Here is a 26,644-nt window from a genome sequence, read left to right on the forward strand (position 1 = left end):
CAGTTGTGCGGCCAATCTAAAGAATCTAACCTTAGATCAAACATCGGGGTCAAGCCATGACCTTCAAAGCATCTCTAAACTTACTAGTAGTAGCCTTGTTTATAAACCTCTGTCTATATACAGTAAGTCTCTCTCATGAGCTTTTCAGATGGAATAGACTGACTGGTATGTCTGGAAGAAAAAAAGGTGGCTGACAGACCAGGTCTATATGGAAGTGACAGTTTCCCTCCCCCTCTCTCGCTCTATCTTTGTCTTTCCTCTAGTGCTGCCAGTGAGTTTCAGCAAGACGTTTAGCTCCCTCTCTCCTTGGACAAAATCCTATTACTTCACCTGTCGTCTACAAACTGCTTTCTGCTGTAACATTGCGGTCTGTGTGTGTGTTTTGCAGGCCAAACACACTGTTATGAATATGCATGTCTGTGGTGTAGAGTATGTGGCCACAGGGCTCTGTGAATAATTCTGATTAATTTAGCTGGTTACATTGAAATTTCATTCGCATGCCATACAAACACCTGTATGAGTGCACACAGTCACATCTGCATCACATAAATTGTGCTGGGATCTGGCAGTTCCTTTCCAGCTAAATTCTCTCATGGGTGCATAACGGCATTATTCAGGCCATATGTGTGTGGTTGAACATCTGATCTCTTCTCTGAGATTCAGGAAGTGGTCACCTCTGAGTTCTGGCTCGCTTAACGGCAGAGACGCGGCTGTTCTGCTGCAATCAGCTCACCGAAGCAACAAGCTATTAATAGAGTCATCCTTGAACTGAGAACGGATGGGTCTCCTGTCTAATGCTGGGATTGTTATTGAAGGTTTTTCATAGTGATTTTCTTCCCTGTCTGATGGGCTCATTGGGGGATGGAAAGCTGTGTTTTTTTTATGCAAGGCAATATGAAGGTTTAGTAGGTTGGAGATCATACTAAAGCCCCCAGTTTTAATTTGCAGGTTATTACTGGGGCTTTTGAAGCCAAAGGACTCCAATCGAGCCTCGCAAATGACATCGAGCTGTTTCTGAAAAGCTCACTGATTCATCAGAGGAGGCCCGCCCGCACACAGACCCCTCATTTACCACTTATGCTTTTCTGTAGATCCGCGCCTTTTCATTTCCCTGACGTTGGTTCTTAATTGCCATTTGTACATGCAGATGTTTCATATTTTCTGCATGCTCTCAGAAGTGCAGTTTAAAAAATTATAGCGGCACTGCTCATTTGAAACATTTTTTTTAATGTCAGTTGTTCTGCAGAACTCGGGAGAGGGAAAACGTTCTACAGTTGTCGGAAAAGCGACATGGTCATGTCACCGTTTAGGTCTTAAAAACTGTGTTTTAAACCTAACGTAATAAAGTTAAAACAAGCTACAAAAATAATTATTAGAATTCAACCTACCAAATTGTTTGACTAGTTGCCGTGTCTAGTGCCAAGATGGCAGATTTGGCCTTCATGGGTGTGTTTAGACATGCCCGTGATGCCTAAAAACACTGTCTGTAGTAGTGTTGTCAAAAGACCCAGTACTTCGATACCAAGTCGGTACTAAAAAAATTTAACCTTTACGGTACCAGCTTTTCTTAAGTACCAGTGGTACCGAAGTACCAGGTTAATCCGGTTCTTGATGCGCTGTCCGAAAGGTGCGTCCTCTTCATAAAAACACTGAGACATGGTGACCGGCGGCGCTGCTAATGTGGTGGCTCTGAATCCACTTGTTGACAAGAGCCATATATGGAAATATTTTGGATTAGGCTAATGTCACGTTGCCACATAGCGTGTTTTTTGCGCGTGCAAGAAAGCGAACTGCCCTCTCCATGATGATGAGGAAGTATCAGCAAAGAATTAGATTTCTAGCCCTTGTATTAGCTTTACTACTAGATATATTTATGGAGATTAGAAATAAAAAGCCGCCTTGTACAGCTATGATCAGCTGTTCGGCCGAGCTTTTCATGTTACGGAAATGCCGAAGCTGATCGGTTGGTTTTTGTCACATTTCCTGTCTTCATCTCGCCGCGGCATAGCCTACATTTGAAATAACGAATTTTGCACACACAAAAAACGCGATATGAACAGCCCCTAAAGTGGTATGTGCGTTGTATCGGGGTAGTTTTACGAGTACATGAGCATAGTATTGGACCGACACCCGAGTACTGGTATCAGTATCGGTGCATCCCTATTTATGTCATTGATATCAGTCCGTCAGAAAAGCAGTTCTAGGCTTATTCTTGGCTGGATAACTCTTAGCAGGTTTTAAAAAACCTTTTAAAATTAAATATGAACACAATTTTGGATTAAATAAAACACGTTTTATCTCCTGTATAGTTTGATAACCAACACATTGAGTGAACAATATATTTTTACTACATTAATTAATGTTTGTGAATGTTTAATACAAACACTTGTTTGTTCACTTGTTCATTGTGCATTAAATAATGTTAACAGATAAAACTTTTGATTTTAAAAATGTATTGGTACATTTTTTAATTAACCCCAAGGAGAATATATGCCACAGTATATAACTATTGTTTGTTAGGTCATTTTATCTAATGTTATCTAACAAAGGGAATCCTATTGTAAAGTGTTTTTAATACTACAGTTTTCATCTTTGTAACCGTGATATACACTTTAATATATGTGAATTTAATCTAATTTAAGCTTTGGTACCGAAATTGGTAGCGAAAACCATGGATTTTCACTGGAATTGGTACCGAATACTGAAATTTTGGTACCATGACAACACTAGTCTATAGGCAACTTGCAGGGTTTTAAACCACTGTGTAAGGCTGATGAATTTCAGAGACTGTAATTGGGGGGCCTCTGCAGACAGTCTTGGCAGGTGGACTAGAAGCCAACAGCATCTACAGGGATGCATATGAAATTGTTTGTGTGTGTGTGTGTCCAGTGCAGTGGGCTGACTCGGAGTGAGAGAGAGGGAGAGATTACACCGTCTCTGCCTCCTTTGCCCTGTTCAGCATGCTCGTGTTAATTCAGACACAAATTACATTTGGCTCAGAGAGAAAGAGGGCAGGACTGACAGGCAAAGTAAAAAGTGACAGGTTTCATCCTCTGGTTCTTCTCAAATCAAGATCCATATCAATAAGGCACTTCCTATTAACAATAACAGTAGTATTCACCTGTTGTTCCTTATCTGGATATTTAGATGAAAATTGTTTGTATTTAGTATTTAATAAACAATTTAATTAAAAAAGTACTTTTCCAAAGTTACACTTCTGCTCTGTTTTGTAGGGCTGAAACGATTCATCGAGTTACTCGATTAACTCGATTACAAAAATTCCTCGAGGCAAAAACGCACACCATAGCGCGTGATACATTTTGAATTTAGTTGGCGCGATGGCGGAGAGTAAAGATGTCCATAAACGGCAGAGAATGTCTAAAGTTTGGGATCATTACATACAAAAGGAAGAGAACAAGGTGCAATGTGTCTACTGCAAAGTAGACCTGGCATACCACAACAGTACGACTTCAATGATTCAGCATCTGAACCGGAAACATCCACTCCATGCTGTTTCACCAAGCATCGCTGAAACAAGGTAACGTAGCCTAAGGCCCCAATCACACCCGCCTCTCCATTCACTCGATTGGACAGTGGAAAAAAACGCGATGACGTCAGTTGTTTTGTTTTTTTTCAACTTCAAAAACGCGAGGCGCAGCAGGCGCATAAACAGCGTGCAGAATGCTCGCTGTCATAGGAAACCAATTGAAAATAGGCGCCTATCACTGTAAAAAAACGCGTCAGGTGTGATCGGCCCCTAAACCTATACATTGATGTTGGCTGATTTTTAATCCCATAGTATATTTGTAGCGATGTCGTGATGCGGTTTGACTAGATATGATGTTTAGCTTTGATGTTTTTAAGTAGTAAACGTATTCACGTTCAATTGCAATATAGCCTAAAAAAAAGAACACCTTCTCTCACACACACACACACGCATGCACCCTAGTCTCTCTCACGCGCCAGTCAGAGCGGCAATGCATCACATATGCTTAAACTTTTATGTAGCCATTGTATACATTGTGTACCTGTTTGGCTTGATATTTTATATTCATTTATTTTTGTTCTCAGGTGGGTAATTTGCAGAAGGTGCAATCTTTTTTTGTAATGTTGTATTAAAGGAGAAGTTCACTTTTAAAATGAAAATTCTGTCATCATATACTCACCCTCGTGTTGTTTCAAACCTGTATAAATTTCTTTCTTCTGCTGAACAGAAAAGAAGATATTTAGAAGATTACCAGTAACCAGACAGTTTTTGGGTCCCATTGACTTCCATAGTAGGAAAAAAATATACTATGGAAGTCAATGGGACCCAAAAACTGTCTGGTTACTGATAATCTTCTAAATATCTTCCTTTCTGTTCAGCAGAAGAAAGAAATTCATACAGGTTTGAAACAACACGAGGGTGAGTATATGATGACAGAATTTTCATTTTAAAAGTGAACTTCTCCTTTAAGAAGACACAACTAAGGCCAAATGGCCTTTACTATTTAAGTTTGTATTCATAGTTTTACATGTTATACATGTTTTACAGTAAGTTGACTTAACTGTATTGTTATATAATTGTTGGCACTGGCAATTTTAAACACTAAATGGGTAAAAATTGCAATAAATAGGCTTAGCCTAGTTTTGGAGCCAAATGTTGGAGTTGGAATAAATACCTCTGTTTTTTTTTTTGAGAAATAAAAGCCAAATGCTTGATCATTTTACAGCCACATCATTTTCGTTATGCATTATTTGTTTTGGTTGTTTAAAAACACACATTTTTTTTTATCCGATTAATCGTTCGATTAAGTGCTAGATTAATCGATTACAAAAAGAATCAATAGCTGCAGCCCTACTGTTTTGTAATAGTTGTCTGTACTTGCTTTTTATATTCAATCTTGCGGTACTACCAATATTGTTGACTCTCGAATGATAAATGCTTTTGCTTTTCCTCATTTGTAAGTCGCTTTGGATAAAAGTCTCTGCTAAATGATTTAACTGTTAATGGAACTGTAGCTTTTAGTAACTCTAGTCATCTGTTAAACCACCTGTTTACCACACCACCCCTGTGCTCATGTGGCTTTTGTTTGCTTATATTTTGTTATTGTGTGTCAGAACTAAATGCTTGGAGCTTACAAAGATTGATTTTGCTCCTGGTGTTTAGAAAGGATTAAACAAGAGAAAGAGAGGTAACTAGATGAAAAAAAGATGATTTATATTAGGGATAAGTCTCTCTCTCTCTCTCTCTCTCTCTCTCTCTCTCTCTCTCTCTCTCTCTCTCTCTCTCTCTCTCTCTCTCTCTCTCTCTCTCTCTCTCTCTCTCTCTCTCTCTCTCTCTCTCTCTCTCTCTCTCTCTCTCTCTCTCTCTCTCTCTCTCTCTCTCTCTCTCTCTCTCTCTCTCATATATATCCATCCATCTCTCATTCTCTTTAGAGAGAGTAATTACTTTGCTCTCAAAGGACTTGTGTCATAATCTTTCAGATTGGATTTTCTGCCCTCCAAATTATTACATACACACATGCGTATAGAGAAGGAGAGTGAGGGATGTAGAAGAGTGGAGAATAGAAGTCTAATTTGGACCAGCTATTCAAGGTTTGTACTGGTGGACTGTCGTTTTGCGACTTGTGTTGGATGACATAATTTGGAATTTGAGAGTGCATTTCTTTTGGTGTGTATAAATGTGTAAAGCCTGCCATATACACTACAAGATATTCGGGGTGATTTTGGACCGATTTCTCCCCTTCCGACAATCCTAGGTAAAGTCCCGATTATCTTGATGGTTCTACAGATTATCTTATCAGATTTTCCTCACCAAGACTCACCAACAGCTCGCTCTGTAACGTGTAAAGTCCATGTTCACACAGTCTCCACAACTTCATCTAAACAGTTTTCTTTTTTTCCCTGCAAATTTTCTGTAAAAACAAGTCCATAGACTATATGTGCCATTTCTTCCTGCTGGTCGTGCGCCATATTTGTTCACTACGAGTCGGTTTTCATTTATACTTCTGCGTCGTTGTCCGCGTTGACGTGCAATTACACATGCAGAGGGAGCATGTGAAACCAGAGGGAGGGATTCTCGCAGACCAATCACAGTGCTTGCGTAGTGTATGACATTCAGACTATTATTTTTTTTTTAGCTTTAGGGCATGTCAAACTATTTTTAGAACACACATTATTATTAGAACACACATCATCATTAGTCTTCTAGCAACAAGGTGCATGTTTCTGCGAGAATTTGTTCGAACAACTTTTCTGGTAGTGTGTGATCCTCAGTTGTTTAGTGTATGGTGTTCAGTTTTTCTCTCATTTATAAATTCAGCTCAAGTACCATGCCTTAAATTCTGTTGAGATTTGAAAAGTGAAGTAGTGTATTCCAGGCTTATTAGTTTGAACAATTCATGGAAAAAAGTAATTTGTGAATCAGACTACAATGGTTGCGTGTTTGTTGTGGGCAGTCAGCGAGGACAGCTAGTTTGTAAGATATGTTGTGTATTTATCGTCTTTGTATTATCACATTAAATTCAGACTGCAAGCTCACAACTCCAGCTAGATTTAATAGTCATAAATGTCAGTTCTGGCATTTTATATAAAAAAAAAAGTTCTGAAAAAGAACTGGATCTTGATTCCTAACCCGACTCAGATCCACAGCTGCCAATGGAGATTAAACTGTTTCTCAGCTCTGCCACACCACACGCTTGCTTAACACAGGTTAATTAGTAATTAGCAAGGGCGTCCGATAGGTTATCTCTGCTTCTCCCTCTCCCCCTCACTCTCTTGCACTCAGTTTCTCTTTTAGATATATAGCATATAGATTAATTGAATGATATACTGAAACTTTTGAGATATCATTTTTATGATGAAATAATACAGCAAACCAAGCAAAGACAGCAGCAGACTGATCATGGGTTGTAATGTTTTCCTTCTCCCCTCTGGAGGATTGAACTAAATGTGATGCAGAGAGTAAGACATAATGCAAATATGGGGCAGAGAAAGAGAGTGAGGAGGTGTACAGGGATGACTAAGGTAAGAAATGAAGTGCTGAATAGAGGATGTGTAAAGCTGCAGAGGAGGGAGGGAGGGAGGGAGGTGCGGCAGAGGTGACGCTGTGTGTCGACACCTGTTTACAGAACGAGCTGAAAAACGGAGGACAGAGCAGAATACAGAAGTGATGTGGTGAGAGAGAAGACTGTTTTCTGATGTTTTTCTTCACAACGGTGACAGATGTGCTTACACTGTGGCGAGCAGATTGTTATTTCGGTGTGTGTGAAGAGTGTGTCTTGTATCACTCCACTGGGAGGCCACAGTTGGATGCATTACCTCAGAATTTATTTTCCAATTTGCTGGATTAGCTGTTTTCAGCACTCTTGCTCCGCTCTACACGTGAGCTGTCTCCTCTGTTTCTCTTGTGCTGTCCACAACTGATCAGAAACTCTACTAGTACGTTTAATGCAGTATTGCACTTTTCTCACTTTTTTATTTCTGTCTGCCCTCAGCTGATAAATTTATGTAAGCAAATACGGCTGATTTTCTGAGTTCTACTGAACTAACTTACTCAGCTGCATGGTTTGGTCCTTGTTGTCAAATTTTTGAATTCATATTTTTGTAATGCACCAAGTTAGAAGGTCCCTGTGTGATTTACAGCATTAGCTGAGGGTCTAATGTAATGTGATATACATTTGAGTGAAACCAAAGTGTGAAAAAACAACAACATTTGAAACATGCATGGATTAATCATTTACAATAAAATTTATAATATGCATTCTGAAAAAAGGATGAATCTCTGTAGACCCTCAGTTTGTGTGTGGGTCAAATCAGCTTGGGGTATTAAACATTATAGTTGAAACATTGGTCTTTTTCCTTTGAACTTTTAAGATGAAATGGAGTGAAATGAGTGGTCAGCATGGAGCTTAACATCTAAGACTATGCAGCTTATTTGCTACGTTGTTTGACCTTATGGCCTTGTGTGTTGATTTGTAATGTCAACATCTACTGGTTGATTTGAATAAATGCTGACAGGTGCAGTCTGAATTGGCATGAATGCTGACTGCTGTATTTTGATTGGCTGTGGAGAAGCTGAGAGTGTCTGAATGCACCCTATCAAAAGACACGGCCTAATTTAGAAACAGACTCCAGACGAGGCACAGCCTACGGTTAAACTAGACAAACTGATCGCAGGTGGACATTTTATTCTGAATGCCCCTCTGTGATCTTCAGCACTTGAGCTTTTAAACTTTGACCTTCACATATCTGAATTTTACAGTTTCTTCTCTGTCTCTCCCTCACACCACTCTTTTCCCATCCCAGATGAGTGACAGACTTTCAAATATTCCCATTTTCCTCTCCTCCACGTCGTTATTATTTTTCTCAGCAAATTTCTGAAGGACATGTGTGTTCTTGGTTATGCCGTTACCAGTACGTGTTAAATGTTCAGCAATGAAGAGTCGTGACCTTAGGAGCAGGGTGGAGTGATTGTGATGGAGGACAGCGAGGTAAGAGAAGAGAGAAGGGAGCGGGTGGGTAGGAGGTATAATGTTGCGTTATCGTTGCTGCTCGTTTGTCTCTGTCAGGTCTCTTGGCTGCGTCCCTGAACTGCTCAACTCTCCGCTTGCTCTCACATTTAGGCTGTTCTGTTATACATCCCTACAGCTTAACACTGACAACCTTGCGCACACACTCCTCTGCACGATTCACGAAAGGCATTGATTCTCTCTTTACTCTCTATTAGGACCCCTGTTCATCAAATCATTCAAAGTCATTCAGAATCATTCCAATTAGTTACGTCTGATATGATGGTGGGTATTAAAGTTTTAACATTGTTGTTGTAATAATAATAATAGCCTAATAATGGATAATTAGTGATTATTATTATTATTATTATTATTATTATTATTATTAATAAAAATATTGGCTAATCAGTGTTTTTTAGCGTAATAAAAACGTTATTATTATCATCATCACCATCATCTATTATGTTAAAAGACACTGATTAGCCAATATTATTTAACACTAATAATTAGTCTAATTTGATGGTGATTATTAATTACAAGTAATTACACTCTATTAATAATAATTTGATTAATATTTAAAGGGGTATCATACAAATATTTGACAGATTTTTTTTATAGGTTCACTTATAATGTTGAAGTTTTCTGCACAAAAAATCCAAACATAGGCTATATGTGGAAAAACAATTATTTTTAACCCTCTATCTAAAATGTTTTTAAGGGTGCTTTAAGGCTTGTCAGTAAACGGCCACTCATTGCTAACATCATTGCATAGGAAATTGTCAGTGCCCTCTCGCTATTGCATGTGAGTGTTTTGAAAACATTATCCATGTAAAACCATAATTTACAGACAAAACATTATGAAATTTAGTTTTGTTTGAGATGCAGCTGCTCTCAGATCCAATACAGCTGACTGCTTCATTTATCAACAAAAGTTTCTTTGCAAACTCTTTTACACGGTCCCTCGTTTACAAAACAATCTGCAGTCAAATGAACAAACGTATAACCCTCCTGACATGGTCCTGGACGGCATTAAAAATAAACCATCCACTTGTTTATTTGACGCTGGTATCCCTGTACAGAGACACAAACAAGCTGGTTAAACAGCACACGGCAAAACGAACGTTCCTTTACTATTCTATTTACTCTTCCATTTGTTCTCTTGTCGGCAGACTCAAGCGCTTAGAGTAAAGTGAATGGGCATCTGTATACTGTATCCAGTGTAGACGACCTCAGTGATTATTATGGTTTCTATTTGCTGTTGATGTGACGCTCTCAACGAATGCAAGTGTCAGCCATTAAGCGACTGAATGCCAGTGGGAGGGGCTTATTGTGCGATGATGTAAAATATTCCTCGATGTCATATGCAAATGTATTAGCATGTGACATCACAAGTCCCCCAATATCCAAATGAGCTGTTTGTGGAGCTTGATTAAATAAATGCTTTGTTTATAATGAGGACGTTTTAAGCCCTGAGTGTGACAAATCACTTTTTTTTTTTTTTTTTAGAGGTGGCACAGCTATTCCTGTAAAAAAAAAAAATTTTTTTTTTTTACGTTTAAATTGAGCGATCATATGTGGACTGGTTGCTGTGAGTTATTTCATTTAACTTGTATAAATAACTACAGCGGTCAAATTGTTGTTTTCGTTCTGTCTTGTGTCTAGATTTTATTTGATTTTCCTTGTTGGTGAGATCACTAAATGAGCAGATGTGTGACTCTCTCACACACACACACACACACACACACACACACACACACACACACACACACACACACACACACACACAGAGAGAGCCCTGTTTTTTTTTTATGTCAGATGTTTGTGTGGTGGTAGGGTGGAATTTTCCAGGCTTTTTTGTGGTTGATCTCTTCCCCTCTCAGAGACTCTCACAAACATGATATGCAACCATAAAGTCAAAACATTTTCTCATCCTGTCGTCTTAAAACGATAGTACTTCTCTCTCTCTCCTCTATCATTCCTCTCGTGCCTCCCTTCCTCCCTCTACAGGAAGTAAAATGGTGGCATCTCCTCCAGGCTGTAATTACTGTCTGGTTCCAGTATTCAAAGTGAGCAATTTCCCCCACCGCATCAGGCCGCTGCTCTCTGCCATGTCCAATCAACATCAACACACATACTCGCAGAGGAGAATCCTCTCTCATCTGCATGGAGAGAGAGATTGTGCAGGTGCGCTCCTGTGGAAGAGAGGGATTGATGAACTTCTGACGATATCTGATCATCCTGACATTGCTCTGTGCGCGGTGGTGTTGCATATGTATTTTTGCTGCTGTTTTATCACCGTCTGGTTTGTTTACATTTGCATGATGGTGACAGACAGCCAGTGCACATGTTCACCTAAGGCATTGTCACTTCTGGCTGTCTCATGAAGGTGATGTAATGTGATGTGCGGCACTCTCAGCGTCTCATGAGAGAGCTTTTGGAATGTATGTGAAGAGCTCCAGCGTATCTGATCCACCTACACAGTCGGAGCTGTCGGATTATGCCGTGTCATCTGTGTTGGAACAATAAGCCGTTAGAGAGAAACAGCATTGTTTTCCTATTTATTTAGGCAGGTCATGCCGCCTGTTCTTTGAGTTTGACTAATCGTGAGTCAGTCTTTTGAGTTCTCTTTCTGTTGATTTATAATGCACACTGCAAAATTGTAGGAGTGACGGCTGTGATTAATTATGGGTATTGAATCCTGTACGGCATATAGGAATAGGAACACTCCTGGTGGTTGACATTTTGGCATCTGTGGCTTGTAAAAAGAAACCTATCAAAAGTGTAACCTGTGTTAGCTGTTAGATTACCAAGTTAACAGTAGCAACTGGTGACAAGTTGTGACATTTTTGTTCTTTAAAATCTATTTAATCCCATGGGTTACTTTTGTGAATGAAATTTAGTGTTCAGTTTAAGAGTTGTTAATGTTTTCTCTACATAAGCCATTTAAACATTTTCACATGACCAGAGCAATTCCTGCTCAGAGCTCCACAAAACAAGCATGTAAAGCCTCTCATAATGCAGATATACACTACCATTCAAAAGTTTGGGATTATAACTTTTTGTTTCTTAGTTCTTTCATACAGCAAAGAGGAAGAATTAAATTTAGCAGAAGTGACAATGAAGACATTTATGATATTCAAAATATTTATTTTTATGTTCGGGTTTCTGAAGGTTTCCACAAATATATGAGAAAAACACAACCGTTTTTTTCACCATTGATAAGTATTTATTGAGCACCAAATCAACATATTAGAATGATTTCTGAAGGATCATGTGACACTAAAGACCGTTAATGGCTCCAGAAAAGTTCAGCTTTGCCATCACAGGAATAAATTATATTTTTAAAAGATGCCAAAATAGAAAGCATTTATTTTAAATTGTAGTAATTTTTCACAATATTACTATTTTTACTGTATTTAAGGTTAAATAAATGCAGCCTTGGTGAACACAAGTTTTCTTTCACACACAGTAAAAAAAATCTTACAGACCCCAAACTTTTGAACAGTAGTGTAGATCTATCACATATAGATGTGATAGTATGGTATGTTTAAATCGTCTGTTATTGCTTAATTCATAATATTGTTCTGGCTCATGCTCACATGACAGCTCCAATTTTAATACATGTTAAGTCCTATTATAAAATTGCATATTTTTTTAAACTATTGGTACGTTTAGGTGAAATAAAGAAAATTTTAATTAATACAAGTTATTTCAGTTCTGAATGCACACTGCAAATGTTTATTTTATTTTATTTATTTGGTTGTCACTACCTGAACTTTTTAGGAGGGATAAGAATATAGTTTTAACTCTCATAAACTAAAATAACCAAACTGTCTGCATGCAGAACTGGATTAAGCACTCAGAAGAGGAGCGACAACCGAATTAAGCTGCAGTGTGTATGTGGCCTGTATTCGTACAGGACAGGATTAAGCTCGTACAGGACGACTGACTCTGTCTTTACCCTGAGTCAGAGAAGTGAACTGATAGAGATTGAAAAAGAGTGGATTTTATTTTATTATTTTAAGTTGGAACTGTGCTGTCAGAGAGGCGCTGTAAAGCTGGTAGGATTACTGGGGTAAATAAAGCGTGCTCTCATACAAAGCCCTGAAGCACAGCGTCAGGGACAAGGGCCACGATAAGACCCATCCCCTACTTTAATTCTCCCCCGTTGTTTCATTTCTTATTTACATTACATACAGCCAGCTTTTCCCTTTTCCATGCCTCGGAGCACGATAACTGAAAGAAAGAATTATGAAGGACATAAAAAATGAAGAGCAGGAAGGTGGAAAAGCAAAAAAGAGGCTTTGCAGCGCTGCTTAGCATTCTGTTTGGCAAACATGAGCTTGAAGATGTTTTCAAGCTCTCGTTTTTCTATATGGCTTGGCTTCCTGATTCACTGAGGCCGTAGCTCATAAGTGGCTGCCAGAGGAGGAAGAGTGATTAGCCGCCTGGTCAGTTGAGGTATTCACGTCAGTTAAAAAAAAAAAAAAATATTGTAGTTTTTATTTATTTGAATGTCCCCACAAATTAGTGTCTTGACGTTTGCTGGTCAAAAAGCTACATTGGAGCTAATTGAATTATTAGTGTGGGAGAGAGAAGCCTTTTTTGATTATTTCTTGAAATACATAATTACACACTGTGCTCACAGTGTCTGATGGAGGATTCTGAGGATTTTATTGTGCAGCTAATTGAATTATCTTTCCAGTACATACAACTTTCTTTGATTATTAATGCCACTGCTGTTCTGATGATTCTGCTGTGTTTGTGTGTTTGTGTGTGTGGTCAGGGCTGCTGCTGCACCGTCATGTCGTTCCTAACCTGTACGACAAAATTAGGCAGAATGACAGTCTTAGCCACAATTTACTTTCATTATATAGTATAGTTGCAGTTTAAAGTAAATAATAACTCCTTTTAGGTTCCAATTAAAGTTATACATGTTTGAAACTACCGAAAGGTGATTAAATGCTGACAAATCTATTTATAGATGAACCACTCCTTTAAAGTGTGAACCTCTTCTTAGTGACTTTAGCAGCAATACGTGTGTATGTGCAACATCGTTTTCTAAAAAAAAATGTTCTAAGTTTCTGAATGCATTGTAATCTCTCTCTCTCTCTCTTACTCTTGTTTTTCCAGTATAATTTTGTTGGGAGAATACTTGGCCCTCGTGGACTCACGGCAAAGCAACTGGAGGCAGAGACTGGCTGCAAGATCATGGTGAGAGGGAGGAGCTCCATGAGAGACAGAAAGAAGGTGAGATACACATAGAAACATTTGATTTTGACATGAGATACAGATGTACATTTACTGATATTATCAAAAAGAAAATCTGTAAAAAGTTAACTAACACCTAATTTATACTGGGCCCATTTAAATAGTACTGTGCCCTAATTTAAACAAATCGACTGATGCTTCAAGGTGGTTCCCACAGCAGCAACCAGCACTGTTCAAATTCGCCTGTGTTGCATGTTGTTCTGATCTGCACTGTCCATTGGGCCATTGTCCATTGGGCCTGAGATAACCACATAATCAAAAAGGTGGGGCACCAGCATGACAAAATTGACACACCAGTAGGACATGTTGAACAAGCATGGACAAATGTGACCACTTAGTCACAATTTGGAGCTTCCTCAACCACCTCTTCCTCCTTCACAGACAGCGTTCTGCTGACGTTTGCCATTTGGAACCAGTTTGTCCTTAATGAGCCAATTCGCTCATTTGTTCTGTCCAATGTCTTTTTTTCTCTCTCCAGCACACACTCATGGTTAGCTCGCAGCACTCCGGCTGAGGCCCAGTTCTATTTCAGGCCTGGCTGTGGTGTGGGTGTCAGAGAGAACAAAAGCACATAGTAGACACACTAGAAAGTAGGACCTAGATCTTCCCCTACAGTCTCAGAAGAGACCCACTGTGTGATCAGCAGAGGAAGAGCTAAAGCCTGAATGATGGAAAATTATGGCTTCAGGTGTGAGTTATGTTGCACGGAGACATAACAGTACTGCCCTGTCAGCTCTAGAGACTTTCTCAAGGGGTTGGGCAAAATTTGTACGTGTATCTGCTCAGCACTACATGCTGAAAAATCAGAAGAAATGGCTGATTCTGTAGTAAGCAACTGAGCTGATTTAATTCTAAAGTCTTGAACAACCCACAGAGACCTTTTTGCCAGGAATCAGCAACATTTGTCTAGTCTAGTCTTTCTCTTTGTATCCCTGTCAGCGTCCCAGTGGAGCTGTTTTATCAGGAAATCCCCATCACTGTACATTAGCATTACCACACACACACACCTGGGCCCCAGCTGTGCTCCCCTCTGGAGAAGCCATGTGTGAACTAAAGGACTTGATACAGAAAAGGTTTAATCCTAGAAAGAAGTTATATTTCCTCTATTATAGTATTTCTCCTCTATTATAGTATTTCTGTAGTGGTCATGTCTTTATTTGCCCTGCTGAATGCTGTTGTCTGGATGACTAATCAACACAGAGCTTGAGCTCTCCTGATTCCTTCCAGAGTTTCTCAGAATAGTCTCCTGACTGACTCTGTCATATCCTTTTCCACCAAAGTTATTGCTGATTCTTGGCTGGGGTACCTGTGAATCTCCTCCAATCATCCCTTCCTTACAGTCAACTGCAAGCTCTCATTTAGATCTGCCTCTATACAATCAACAATCAGTGGATAGAACCAAGTCCTGCCCTACATTTATTTTATTTTTTGATCATTTGTTTCATGAAGATGTAGATCACAATACAGAAGAAAAGATCTGTCACTGCTTCCATTTCATCACAACTTTAACATCCAGAATAATTTAATTCAACAACCTTTTGCGGTTTTAGTGGCCAGATAGTTAGAACAGACAGTGATTTTTGTCAAATGTAAACCTTGATGGTGAAGAGAAAAATTCTGTTCTAAAAATATGATCTATCATCGCCATTTTTCAGCTATTGTCCTGTGTATGTTTTCATGCTTTAATGTTTCAGTAGTGAACGAGAGACACGCACACCGGAACTGACAATTGCGAGTATAGTTGGACCCATCTAAAGAGAGAGACTTGAGAGGGAGACGAGTTTGGGCTGAGGGGGTTGTTTATTTAGCGTCCATTAGAAAAGCTGTTTTTGTGCTCTCAATAATTTAAGTGCTGCTGCCTCTGGGGACAGAGAAGAGCAATGGAGATGTAGAGAAAATGGATGGCAAGAGAAAGGAGTGACTTATTCAGAGAAGAGGTGCAGTGGGAGTCTTTCTCATAACACAAGGTTTGGTTCCAAATCATTTGTGGGGATGCGACAGTGCAATGAGTTGTTAGTTAGTGATGTGTTTAATGTTTGCTCTGAAAAGTAAAGGCATGGATCACCTGAAGTCTCAGGAGAAAACGCTTCGTTAACCTTAAATCAGACTGACATTTTATTTAGCAGCTCCCCAAAGGTGGTTTAACCCCATTTACCCTCTCAAGAACTGCGTACACACCGGTTCACACAGCCTCAAGAGACACTACGTCCTCGCGCTTGTTGTGTGTGCGTACTGAAGCTGAGCTCAAGCAGATGTAATGGGTGAGGACAGGACAGACAAACTCTGGATAATAACCTGTCCCTCTGTGTAGCCTTGTCCTCTGATCAAACGCTGTTCAAATTGAGGACTCTCAGAAACCACAGCATAGATCAAATGTAACAGACAACCACCCTCACCGAACCTCATCACAGAACCTCTCCAGAGAAACAAAATAGTCTCTAAAGCTTTTTTTCCCTCCACTGTCCTTCCTCTCTTTTTAGTTTTTACTCTTTGAACTTCGTTAAATTGAGTCTCCTTTCTTTTTCTTTTTTACACCTGAATCACAGCACACATTTATAATAGGAAATAAGTTCCTTAAAGTCGCAATATTGTGACATTCGCGAAAGTAGCCTTTTTTTCCCTTTTATATTATGACTTACAGATCTGTTAAACGGTTTATCAAAAAAAGATGTTGTTCTATCCTGTGGGTGTTGATTGTATTGAGGCAGATCTGTGGGGTTAATGCGAACTAAATGATCGGAGAACTTTTGATTAAAAAATTATGAGGACATTTAAAAATGAAGCATCCATGAATGAATTGTTTACAATAAGATGCATTTTGAAAATAATGTGGTGGAATTTTCATTTCGTGCCAACTTTTTTTAGAAGTTTTCGAAGTTTTGTGACATTTAAAGCATTTAAATTAATGTGATTAACGAAAGTTAAACTTTATTAATAATTAACATTTGATGCACTAAACCTTTTATTTGCCCCCCCCCCAAAAAACTTGGCTTTTGGCATTTTCTTTTAGTGTGTGCATTTGTCAGAAGAACCATTTCTTAGGAATATCTTGTGTTAGTTTAGTTGTTTCGTTAACGGCATGTGCCAAGAAAATTAATGTGAACAATGTTAGAATCTTCCTCATGTTCATTCAAAAGATATTTCTTGAACCACTCTCCTTCCCATGTTGGTAGTTTGAGCTTTTTTTCCAGTCAATTTTCCACTCCTGTTGAACAGGTGCCTGTAAACTACTCCTCCCGGGACAGCTGTTCAAGACTGTAGCTTGAGTTCTGCTCTGGTTGATATGAACTGTATTTATAGGGTCCTGGGATTATTTCCAGCCAGGCCAACTGACTGCCAGTGGAATCGAACCAGTGCCTTTGCAGGGTGAAATTTATTTTGCTCTCTTGTTTTTGATGCACATACAGTCAGAGTGACATTTCGGACCATATGCACATGCTAAAGGTTCACAAACCCACTCGCATCTCCTGACGAGTTGCTTCTGGATTCATTCTTGTACTTTTATAGGTCTGTCATCACATGTGTCTCCTATCACATGTGTCGGCCCTCCACTGGTTTCGTATGTCGGTAAACAGAATCTCTTCAGAGGCTTTCGGGTTGTTCTACTTGTCCTGCGCTACCCGCCCCTCACCCACCTTTAGAGGACATGGTATTGACCTTGCTCCCTGATGGGCGGGGGTGGGTGGGTGGGTAGTTTACAGTCCATGGCATGCCTTTGCTCTGCTCTGAGCTGAAGGTCTATCTCCATACATGGATCCCAAAGCATTTTGTGTTCACTTTGAGAATAGTGCAGTAACTTTTGCTTTTAAAGGGTAGCCTAACTAAACCCTAAAACAATTTTTTTTTAGTTAATGATTTGTAAGACTGGGGCTTTATTAGTGCTGTTCATTGATGTAGATTTTAATTCTACAATATATGGTGTAAAAACGTCTGAGTGCTGCCCTCTTCAGGTTGAACGGTGGCTACTGCAGTTGAATTTTCCTATTGGCAGTTGTGGTACCCTGTGACGTAAGCAGGTACCAGCTCATTAGCATCTAGTTAGCATAGCATTTATATAGTTATTTAGATTATTTTGTGCACCCTAGGTAGTTAATTCGCAGTTAGTGTAGTATTGTTAGAAGCATAGTATTGCATCAGTTAGGATAGCTTCAAGTTAGCATAGATTTTTAGCATTAGCTTTATCTGTATTTAGTACAGTGGTTATGATGGGACGTAGGTGTAGTGTTGCTGGTTGCAACAGCACAGCTCGCGCTGTAAAGGGGCACAGTGCCAAACGCTGCTCCTCCTGCTTGGACTCCATCACTGCAGCGGCGTCTTGATGTGAGTGAGCATATATTTTTAGTCACAATTTATGTTCTTTCCTATTAGGCTAAAGTTAATCCTCTGGGGGGCGGCAAATGCACCGGCGCGTTTTGCTGGATTTTTTCACATAGCAGCAAAATAGACTTAAAATACTGTCATTTATGGTCATACAGACTTAAGAAATATGAAAAATAAACTGTTAAATGTCTAATTTTTTTATGTGGCCACTTACAATCGAAGCAAAACATTCTGCTTTTGTAAAATAAAGAAAATAAACAGGGTATGCTTTCTGCCTCTCCATGAACTTTTTTCTGGAGCACGTCTCTAAACTTATACAAAACTCAGCGAATACTATTCACCCAGGCATGAGCAATATATCTTTATAAACATTTAACTCTCTGCTATTCAATTATCTAATTCAAAACGAAAACAAATATTCTCTGTTTATGTAATCTGTATGAAAAGATAGAGATGTCAGTCGTTTTCATGGCAACTCATCTGCTTATGTGAACATGCCTACAGAGAGCACGCGCTATTGAAACGGGTCTCAGGTGCACGCCCCGCCCTCTGTTCGTCCCTTCTATCTCCACTGGGCTCTGCCCACTTTTCCAGCATTTTTCAAATATTGCCAGTGGGTGGAGTCAGGCTCTGACCAGGGGTTGAGTTACCCTTTAAGAGTACTAATTTCAATTCACGGCCGCTAAGGGGTGCCAAACCGTTCGATGTGCTAACTGTCTACTTTTACTAAAAGGGCAACAACTCTTGAACGGAATGAGATATTTTCACCAAACTCAGTACACGTGTATGGACTCAATCTTTGGTCACAGTAAAGATAAAGCGCCACCAAGTGCCCAATCGCCCTGATAACACGTAACACCCCAAAAAAAAAACATTGAAAACCGCTATAACTACGCAACCGTTAGTCTGATTGACTTGACAATTTGCATGCAGTGTTTTGGTCCAAGGAGCCATGATTGTCTATGATGAATACATTGGCCTATCTCAAAAAACATCCCTAAATTTTTAGTCAGCCTTGACCCCATCAGCACCCATGTTATAAAGGCCTTAAACCGCTTGAACCTCGATAATTGCTGCTCGCAGCTATGTATATACACATTTATTTATTTATTTATTTATTTATTTATTTAATATCACAATATCTTTATCATGAATTCTTTTGGCCATGATAATTGTGTAGAAAAATTGTACATTGTGACAGCACTAATGCACACATTCACAGTGTATTGTACATTGATCATTACCATAGCAACAGTATCCATGGCAGTGCCTGGGAAAGCTGTGTCATAGGCACTCGACTGGGTCTCAGTCGGTGTATTAGTAAGCGTGTCAGGTGGACCCTTCTCCTCCCCGCTGAGATCCACCACTCGTGGTCATTTGTGAAGCAGGCATGCTAATTGAGGTGTCTGACTGAGCAATGATCTGAAAGCATCATTGGAAACATTGGGGGAGGGACAGATGCCGACAATGTACTTGTAATCAATGTGAACGAGCCGTTTAGGGCCGGTCAAGTGGTCTTTAAATGACTTCCCTTGGAATTCTGTCTTTTGTATTACTGATCGTTTCATGCATAGGAGGTGTGCAATGGGAAGTGGATATGCTTTTAAAATATTTTTTTTTTTAGCATTGCGCCATCTAACTTTTTTACTACTTTATAGTGGACATTTTTAATTTATGTAATTAGATATGTTTTTGCTATGTTACTGTAATGTTACTGTAGATTTGCTTGATATGAAGATTGAAATGTATACCATAGCTTGGTGTCCCATACTACCCAATTTCTTTAAAAAAAAATCCTCAAAAGAGGGCTTATTTTGACCAGGTTCAAAAACAGTGCAACTGATTTGAAATGAACAGTCAGGCTCTTGAGAGGTGTTGAAATCTTGGTTGTTGGGTAATTGTTGGCTTTGAAATAGGCCCACCCTCAAGAGCCTAAAGTTTTTTTTTTTTTTTTTTTTTTTTTTTAGAACAGTTTAGCACCTCCAACTGTTCAGACAGCTCTACTGTAGCATAATGGCTTTCTTTTGAGGCCGCTGTTAACCCAAGCCAATCAAATGGTCATGCACACCAACTGCAGACCATTGTAAATGATCACTGGGAGAATTGTGCTCAAAGAGCCTCATTGCTCATATTTTTGGTCTCCACTTAGATCAGTGCGTTAGTCTGCAATGGACTTGCACTGATCAAAAAAACTGTAGCTTTTTATGTATAACCTGTAAATTTTAGAGACTGAATTTGGCTGATATGCAGAGATTTTAATTAATATTCTATAGGGATGCTCCGATCAGAGTTTTTGCAGCCGATAACGATTATGGATTGATTGGCCGATCCTGATCATTCAAGCTTTGTTTAAATAATAATTAAGCGCTCTGTTGAATGTCAGTGTTTTTTTGTTTTGTTTTTCAGGTAAGTAATATCACAGATGAAATCAACAGTAATGCTATATATTGTTTTAATTGCGAATCAAATAAGCACAACAAATATAAATTTTACAATGAACATTTTAATAGGCCTTTTTTTATAGCTGCTCACAAAACTTGGTGTGTTCTGAACAACATATGACCATACTAAAAATTAGTAGAAAGACTACTAGGTACTAGAATTTTTACATTTTTACAGTCACTTTTCTGGTGAAATTGCATGTGGCAGCTAACTGACTAATTGTGAATGTGGTGGTGGTAAATATTCTACTCAGATTCCCAGCTCGTGTTAATGTGCTCTGGGGTAATAGCTAACTCGCTGTGAGGCTGCATTAGAGTGTGTGCTGTCATCTATGGCAAGAAAGTGTCACACTCTCACACACTGACTCAGTTTGATGTCCTGTAAAAAAAAAACAAAAAAATTCCTGTCATCACTGCTGCTAACATCTCTCTCTCTCTCTCTCTCTCTCTCTCTCTCTCTCTCTCTCTCTCTCTCTCTCTCTCTCTCTCTCTCTCTCTCTCTCTCTCTCTCTCTCTCTCTCTCTCTCTCTCTCTCTCTCTCTCTCTCTCTCTCTCTCTCTCTCTCTCCCCCCCCTCAGGAGGAGCAGAACAGAGGGAAGCCGAACTGGGAGCACCTAAATGAAGAGCTGCATGTGCTGATCACAGTGGAGGACACGCAGACTCGTGCCGAGATCAAGATGAGAAGAGCGGTCGAAGAGGTCAAGAAGCTACTGGTGCCTGCAGTAAGTTGCAAACACGTTTATACTTCCTGATCGTACTTGTGCTTCCTGTTCTGGGTGTGACGCCTTTGTGCATATGGGGTGGATTTTAATCCCACCCTTGACCCTGGCTTCAGTCTTCTGCTAGATTTGATATTTTTATCTCAGGCTCCCAACAGAGAACAAATGGCTCTCTGCAACCTGCTTCCCACATATTTCTGCCCCATTCCACCTTTCTATTCTCCACTCCTCCAACGGTTGCCGCAGGGGGTGGGAGCGCTTAAGTCAGGGTCTCTGGCTCCAGGCTGTTTTGCCTGCAGTGAACAGAATGGCTGGACAGCTGCAAGAGCCTGTTCCCTATCAGGCAACATGGTGGAAAGGCTTTGACCTGCTGAAACACGGCCAGAAGCCATGTGCCGTTCCACCCAGCCATGTGCTTCTCACTTCATTTCAGAGCGGGACACACAGTCCTAGACATTCTCTTACTGCTCTCAGGCACCCGCTGTCTCCTGTTTCTTTTTGTAGGTTTTTCTTCCATCTCTCTCTTGGCCAGAAACCCTACATTTTGCCCCTTGTTTGGGGATTTTTTTCCTCCTTTATGCTCATATCTCTTTTGTTCCGTTTGAGCGGGGAGGCCTTAAACCTTCCACACACATGCACATGAGTGTACACACACACACACACACACACACACGCACACGAGTCGGGAAGAAAACAAACATACACGACTTTGTGTGTGTGTGTGAGTCATTCTGTACTGTGTGTGGGTGGGATATGAGTAAATGGCTACATGCTCTCCAAATTTTCGCACCGACCCTATGAACCCCTGAGATCAAAGTCATCTTCACTGTGTATACCCCTCTTTTGCCATAAACACACACACAAACCATGCTCAGGGTCTCTGGAGGACTGTATTTGTTCTACTCCTGTATTTCATTCAATGTTACACAACACTTGGTATTTTATACAAAACTAATATCTTTTCTTTTAGAACAGATTTTTATAGCATAGATCTAACATACTGTACATATTTGTATTTGTTCATCTTTAAATTTTTTAAAGTGGTAGTCTAACCAAAACTGAGAAATGTCATCACTACTCACCCTCATGTTTTTTTTTTTTTTTTTTTGGACCATATGAGTCAATGTGGTTCAGTAGTGTTTTGAGCCCCACTGACTTCAATTGTATGAACAAAAACATTTGAACCATTATTCTAAATATCTTTTGTATGAATGTGTGTGCAAAATTTTAATGAGTTCTAAAAGCCTCAAAAATACTCAATGAGTATTAAAATTTGATGTTACCATGGCAACACCATTTACGATATCAAGAATACTTTTTGCAATTTTATATCAGCTGTGTCTTGAAGTTGAAAACAAGTTTGAAGCAGTTTGCGTAAATGTAAGATTTCAAAGTCTTTGTAAGTGACACACTTCCTGCTGCGTTATGACCGTGACTTGCAGTAGTCACGACCATGTGATCATGTAATGAAGGTAAGCAAATGATGGCAGAATTTTCATTTTTCGTGTGATCTGTCAGTCCATACAGAGAAAGTTCTTCTTAAACATGCTTTTTCTGCTGGTTCTCCGTGTGGCAGATTGACTATTGCCCTTTATCATGCCAAGCTAAACTGGATTAAATGACAAACTGTCCATCTCAGCCCATGCAGTCTTAATGAAGGATATCTCTGGCTCATTTAGAGGCATGAAATTGCCTTATTAAATACATCATAAAACATACTGGGTCACAGTCTGTTTCCCCTCGACTCTCTTCGTTTTGTCATTTTGGAAATGATTTGATTGGTTAGAGCAGAGAGAATGGGGGCAGTAGCATTTCAGAGCTCTCATAGAGAGGCTCTCTGCTTTATAAACATCTGCTATATTGATTTTTACCTACCTTGAGAGGCAGCTAGCACATTACCACATGAATTTGTAATCCTGGCTTGAGCCCTGAAGAGTTGCCACAGCCGAACGGTTCCCGCTCGCAGAGACCCAAATTGAAATTTTCAGCCTTGCTTAAAGAATCAGTTCCTCACAGCATTTGAATGATCGTCAGACTCTGAGAGAGAGTGAATGAACGGCGGGTATGCGTGCGCACAGCCTCAGAGGCCAGGGTTAGAAGGGGGTGATTGAGAGATTCGGCTCAAAGGCCCTGTGAACTTTTCAACTCCCAGCGAGAGACAGAAGAAAGGAGAGACAGAGAGAGATTTGAGTCGAAGGTGGGCTGATAATGAAGGTAGTAGCGAGTGAGAGGATTAAGGCAGGAACGTAATGGAAGGAAAAAGATAAGGATTGTGCCACACTTTTATATGCGGATCGCTTCCCACATATATCATATATGTGAATTGATGGATCTTATTCATAGGGGTGCACAATATATTGGTATCCACATCAGTTAATGTCCATTTATTTATTTTATTTATTTATTTATTTTAATATTGGTATTAATTGTTTTTATTTTTGTCTATCTTTAAAATGAATATGTCATTTAGTGGTTATTAGTCAGAATTTGAATATCTCTAATTCTTGTGTACACATTTATTTCTATCATTTATTTATTAAAATATATGACTCTTGCATCAAAAGCCGCTTGTAATGCAATGAAGAGTTTCTTTTTGTTATCGAATTAAGTTTGCAAATCTAGGTGCATCAGCATCATATAGGTTGAAAAGAGTTACCAGATGCTGGTCAAACAGTTTTTCTCTCCCTCTCAATTTCTCACACCCACTGTCCTCTGACAGGGACACCCTGTCTTTGTTCATGAAAGTGCTGACACGCACGTTGACTTGTAAAACTGTGACCTATGAAACACTCAGGGCAACATAGGTCTACAAATCCAAATCTTTTTGAGTTTGACTTGGAGCATAAAATTAAGATTTAGCGCTTCACAAATTCAGTTTCATCCGGTTTTGTACATTTACAGCTCAGGAAATAATCAGTAACTTTAGAAGACAAGCGGTTCACGTGAGAGCACAAGGAGTAGGAGGGCTGATGATTCTTTCTAAGATGACAGTTCAAATTTATGCTGTTGTGAGAATTGTTGAACAAATCACTCTCTGCAAGCCAAGTGATGCTAGTATCCTACTGCTAAACAGAAATAGAGGACGGTGGAGACAAATGCAGGTGTGGAGTATGGACACCGATTAAACACTGATAGCTGTAGCTTGTAAGGTAACCCCCTCAGTTAAGTTGCATTTTTAAAATCGTTTTTTTTGTGTGTTCCTTTTACGTTGTTCTCTGTCCAACTATTTTTGAACACAAGTTCATATCCTATGTGAACGTCCCTAACAAACACGTCTGTTATAATTCAAAGTTTCCTTGATCAATTAAAATCAATTGTAAAAATACAGTTTGCACATCCTTGTTATGTTCATGCATCAAATATGACTTAAAACAGTATTATGAAATGCTAAAATGAATTACTTATTTACTGTTAGAATGTGCAGGCTCCATGTTTTTGCTAAATCCACAAGGAACTGAGAATGGCATTGATTAAAAATGAATCAGTGATCTTATCTCTCAAATTGCATTTGCTAATTTCCATTTAAATGTGTTGGTTGTATGAGTAGATCTTATCATGTGTGTATTTTAATGTACTTGTATCCAACAAGATTATGAAACATCACCCTTTCCTGTATGCCAATTTGTCCTTTGTCATCGTTTGTCTCTAAATTTGCAGACTTGGGTGCTTACATTCCCAGTTTGCAAAGCTGCACGGATTATAGCAACTGCGCTTAAAAAGCAGCTCTAATTTCGAGCAGATTCGATGACAAGCAGATGCCACAAACAGAGATGCGTTGTAGTCCAGGGACATGTCTACATATCAGATCCCTGTTAATTTAATTTACTGGTTTATACTTCAGCCCATTTGGAGATGATCGGAGAGAATAAAACAGTGTGATTCCTTCCTACGAAGTAATTAGCCTCTCAAATGTGTTAAAATCCTGACAAATTGGTTTTCTCGTTAGGGGTGCTAAACCCAGGAGAGCAGCCGCCCGTGATGGGTGTTGTGGATTTAGCTTTTTTAGAAGATGCAATGTGTCAAAGTTACCATGAGAGATTCTGTCCTACAAGGTGACATTGCTCATTTCCCCTCAAGGTGTGTGTTTGAGAGAGAATCTGTCTAACAGACAGCAGAAAGTCACTTATCATTGACAATAGCGGTGTTGGTATTTAAGGTCAGTGTTAATCCTGCTCAAAAACCCAGTGAAAGACCTTCTGGGAAAATGCTAGCCTGAGATATTCACCCTAAATAGCCCCTCGCAGCGGACTGTGCGCTATATACACAGAACCGTTCTTTAGCATGTCTGCTCCCAGTTGGTATTGGTGCACTAGGGAATGATGGGAAATAGAAGCTCACACCTATGACATCTCATTAAGAATCTAGGCCACTATGTGTCCATTCCCTTTGCCTCAGCTAATTAAAGTGGCATGTCAAAATATTTTTCTGGGTTATTTTAGCGTCAGCGTGCTGGGTTGACAGGAGCGAGCAAAAGTTTAAAGTTTAACCCTTTCACCCGCAAGTTTAAAATACTCTAGCGGACCTTTTTTTTAAAGAACGGATCACCTTATTATTTCCATGGCAACGCGTAATCCTGGTCATGGGACACCACAGCCACAATAGCACTGTATCGCTTTTATTTGTTTTTTCCTTTTTTTATTTAAAATATTTTGAAACTTGTAAGCCATCAACAAAATGTCATCAACTTCCTGATATTCTAATTCTCAAATACGTCTAATTGAACGTGTTTACTAATAGTTTATTTTATGGCTGCCCCTGGCTATAAGGAACATGTAGCATATCTTTGTGTTCGGTGTTTGTCAGGGAGGAACTTCCTGCTAGATTGTGACATCTGTAGTAACAGTTTTGCCTCCAGAGCTCAGTGGCTTTGAAACTTTACGTGGGTGTGTATAGTAGATGTAGCCCAACAGTCTGGCCCTTTCCTTTATTCCTTCCTTTCTTATAGCTTTCCTTTTTTTAACATTTCGTTTCAACTCTACTTGCGCTTGTAGGCAGAAATCGACTAGAGAACCAACTTGCTGCTCCCCGTGTCCTCCATGATGCTTCCAATATCTTAAAAAGCCACAAAGGAAGGGGGAGGGAGGTGAGAGAGAAGAAGAGGAATGGGGAGCTTTGCTCACACAACGCTCCCAGCATCGTTCTGTGAATGGTCTCGTCCTTGCCTGTAACAAAGTGACTGGGTTAGCAGTGTTTGCACTGTAGCCTGGAGCCCTGTTCCCTTCTCTTGTCTCTTCCTTTCTCACACACACCCCCACTCTCTCTCACACTCTCTCTCTTGGCACATCTTTCATCCCGTGTACTCCAATAACCATAGCATTCAGTGCCTCTGCCAAGCACAATGAGTCCTGATCTAGAGAGGTTTCAAGCCTCTCTGAGTTGTCATGGGTGCTTTGCATTTGTA

The 26,644-nt window shown here is 39.5% G+C and overlaps 1 protein-coding gene across 4 annotated transcripts in view; it reads left to right on the plus strand.

The window, feature by feature from the left end:
* The window catches only part of qkia (QKI, KH domain containing, RNA binding a), a 74,476-nt gene that overhangs the window by 28,539 nt on the left and 19,293 nt on the right, over positions 1 to 26,644 (plus strand). For all 4 annotated transcript variants that reach the window (XM_079853278.1, XM_079853279.1, XM_079853280.1 and 1 more), the window contains exons 3-4: positions 13,626 to 13,742; positions 21,103 to 21,246. In XM_079853278.1, coding sequence (XP_079709404.1) covers positions 13,626 to 13,742; positions 21,103 to 21,246 — 261 coding nt within the window. The remainder of the gene's footprint in view (positions 1 to 13,625; positions 13,743 to 21,102; positions 21,247 to 26,644) is intronic.

The sequence above is a fragment of the Squalius cephalus genome, assembly GCF_949319135.1.
Source record: "Squalius cephalus genome assembly, chromosome: 20".
Taxonomy (NCBI): domain Eukaryota; kingdom Metazoa; phylum Chordata; class Actinopteri; order Cypriniformes; family Leuciscidae; genus Squalius; species Squalius cephalus.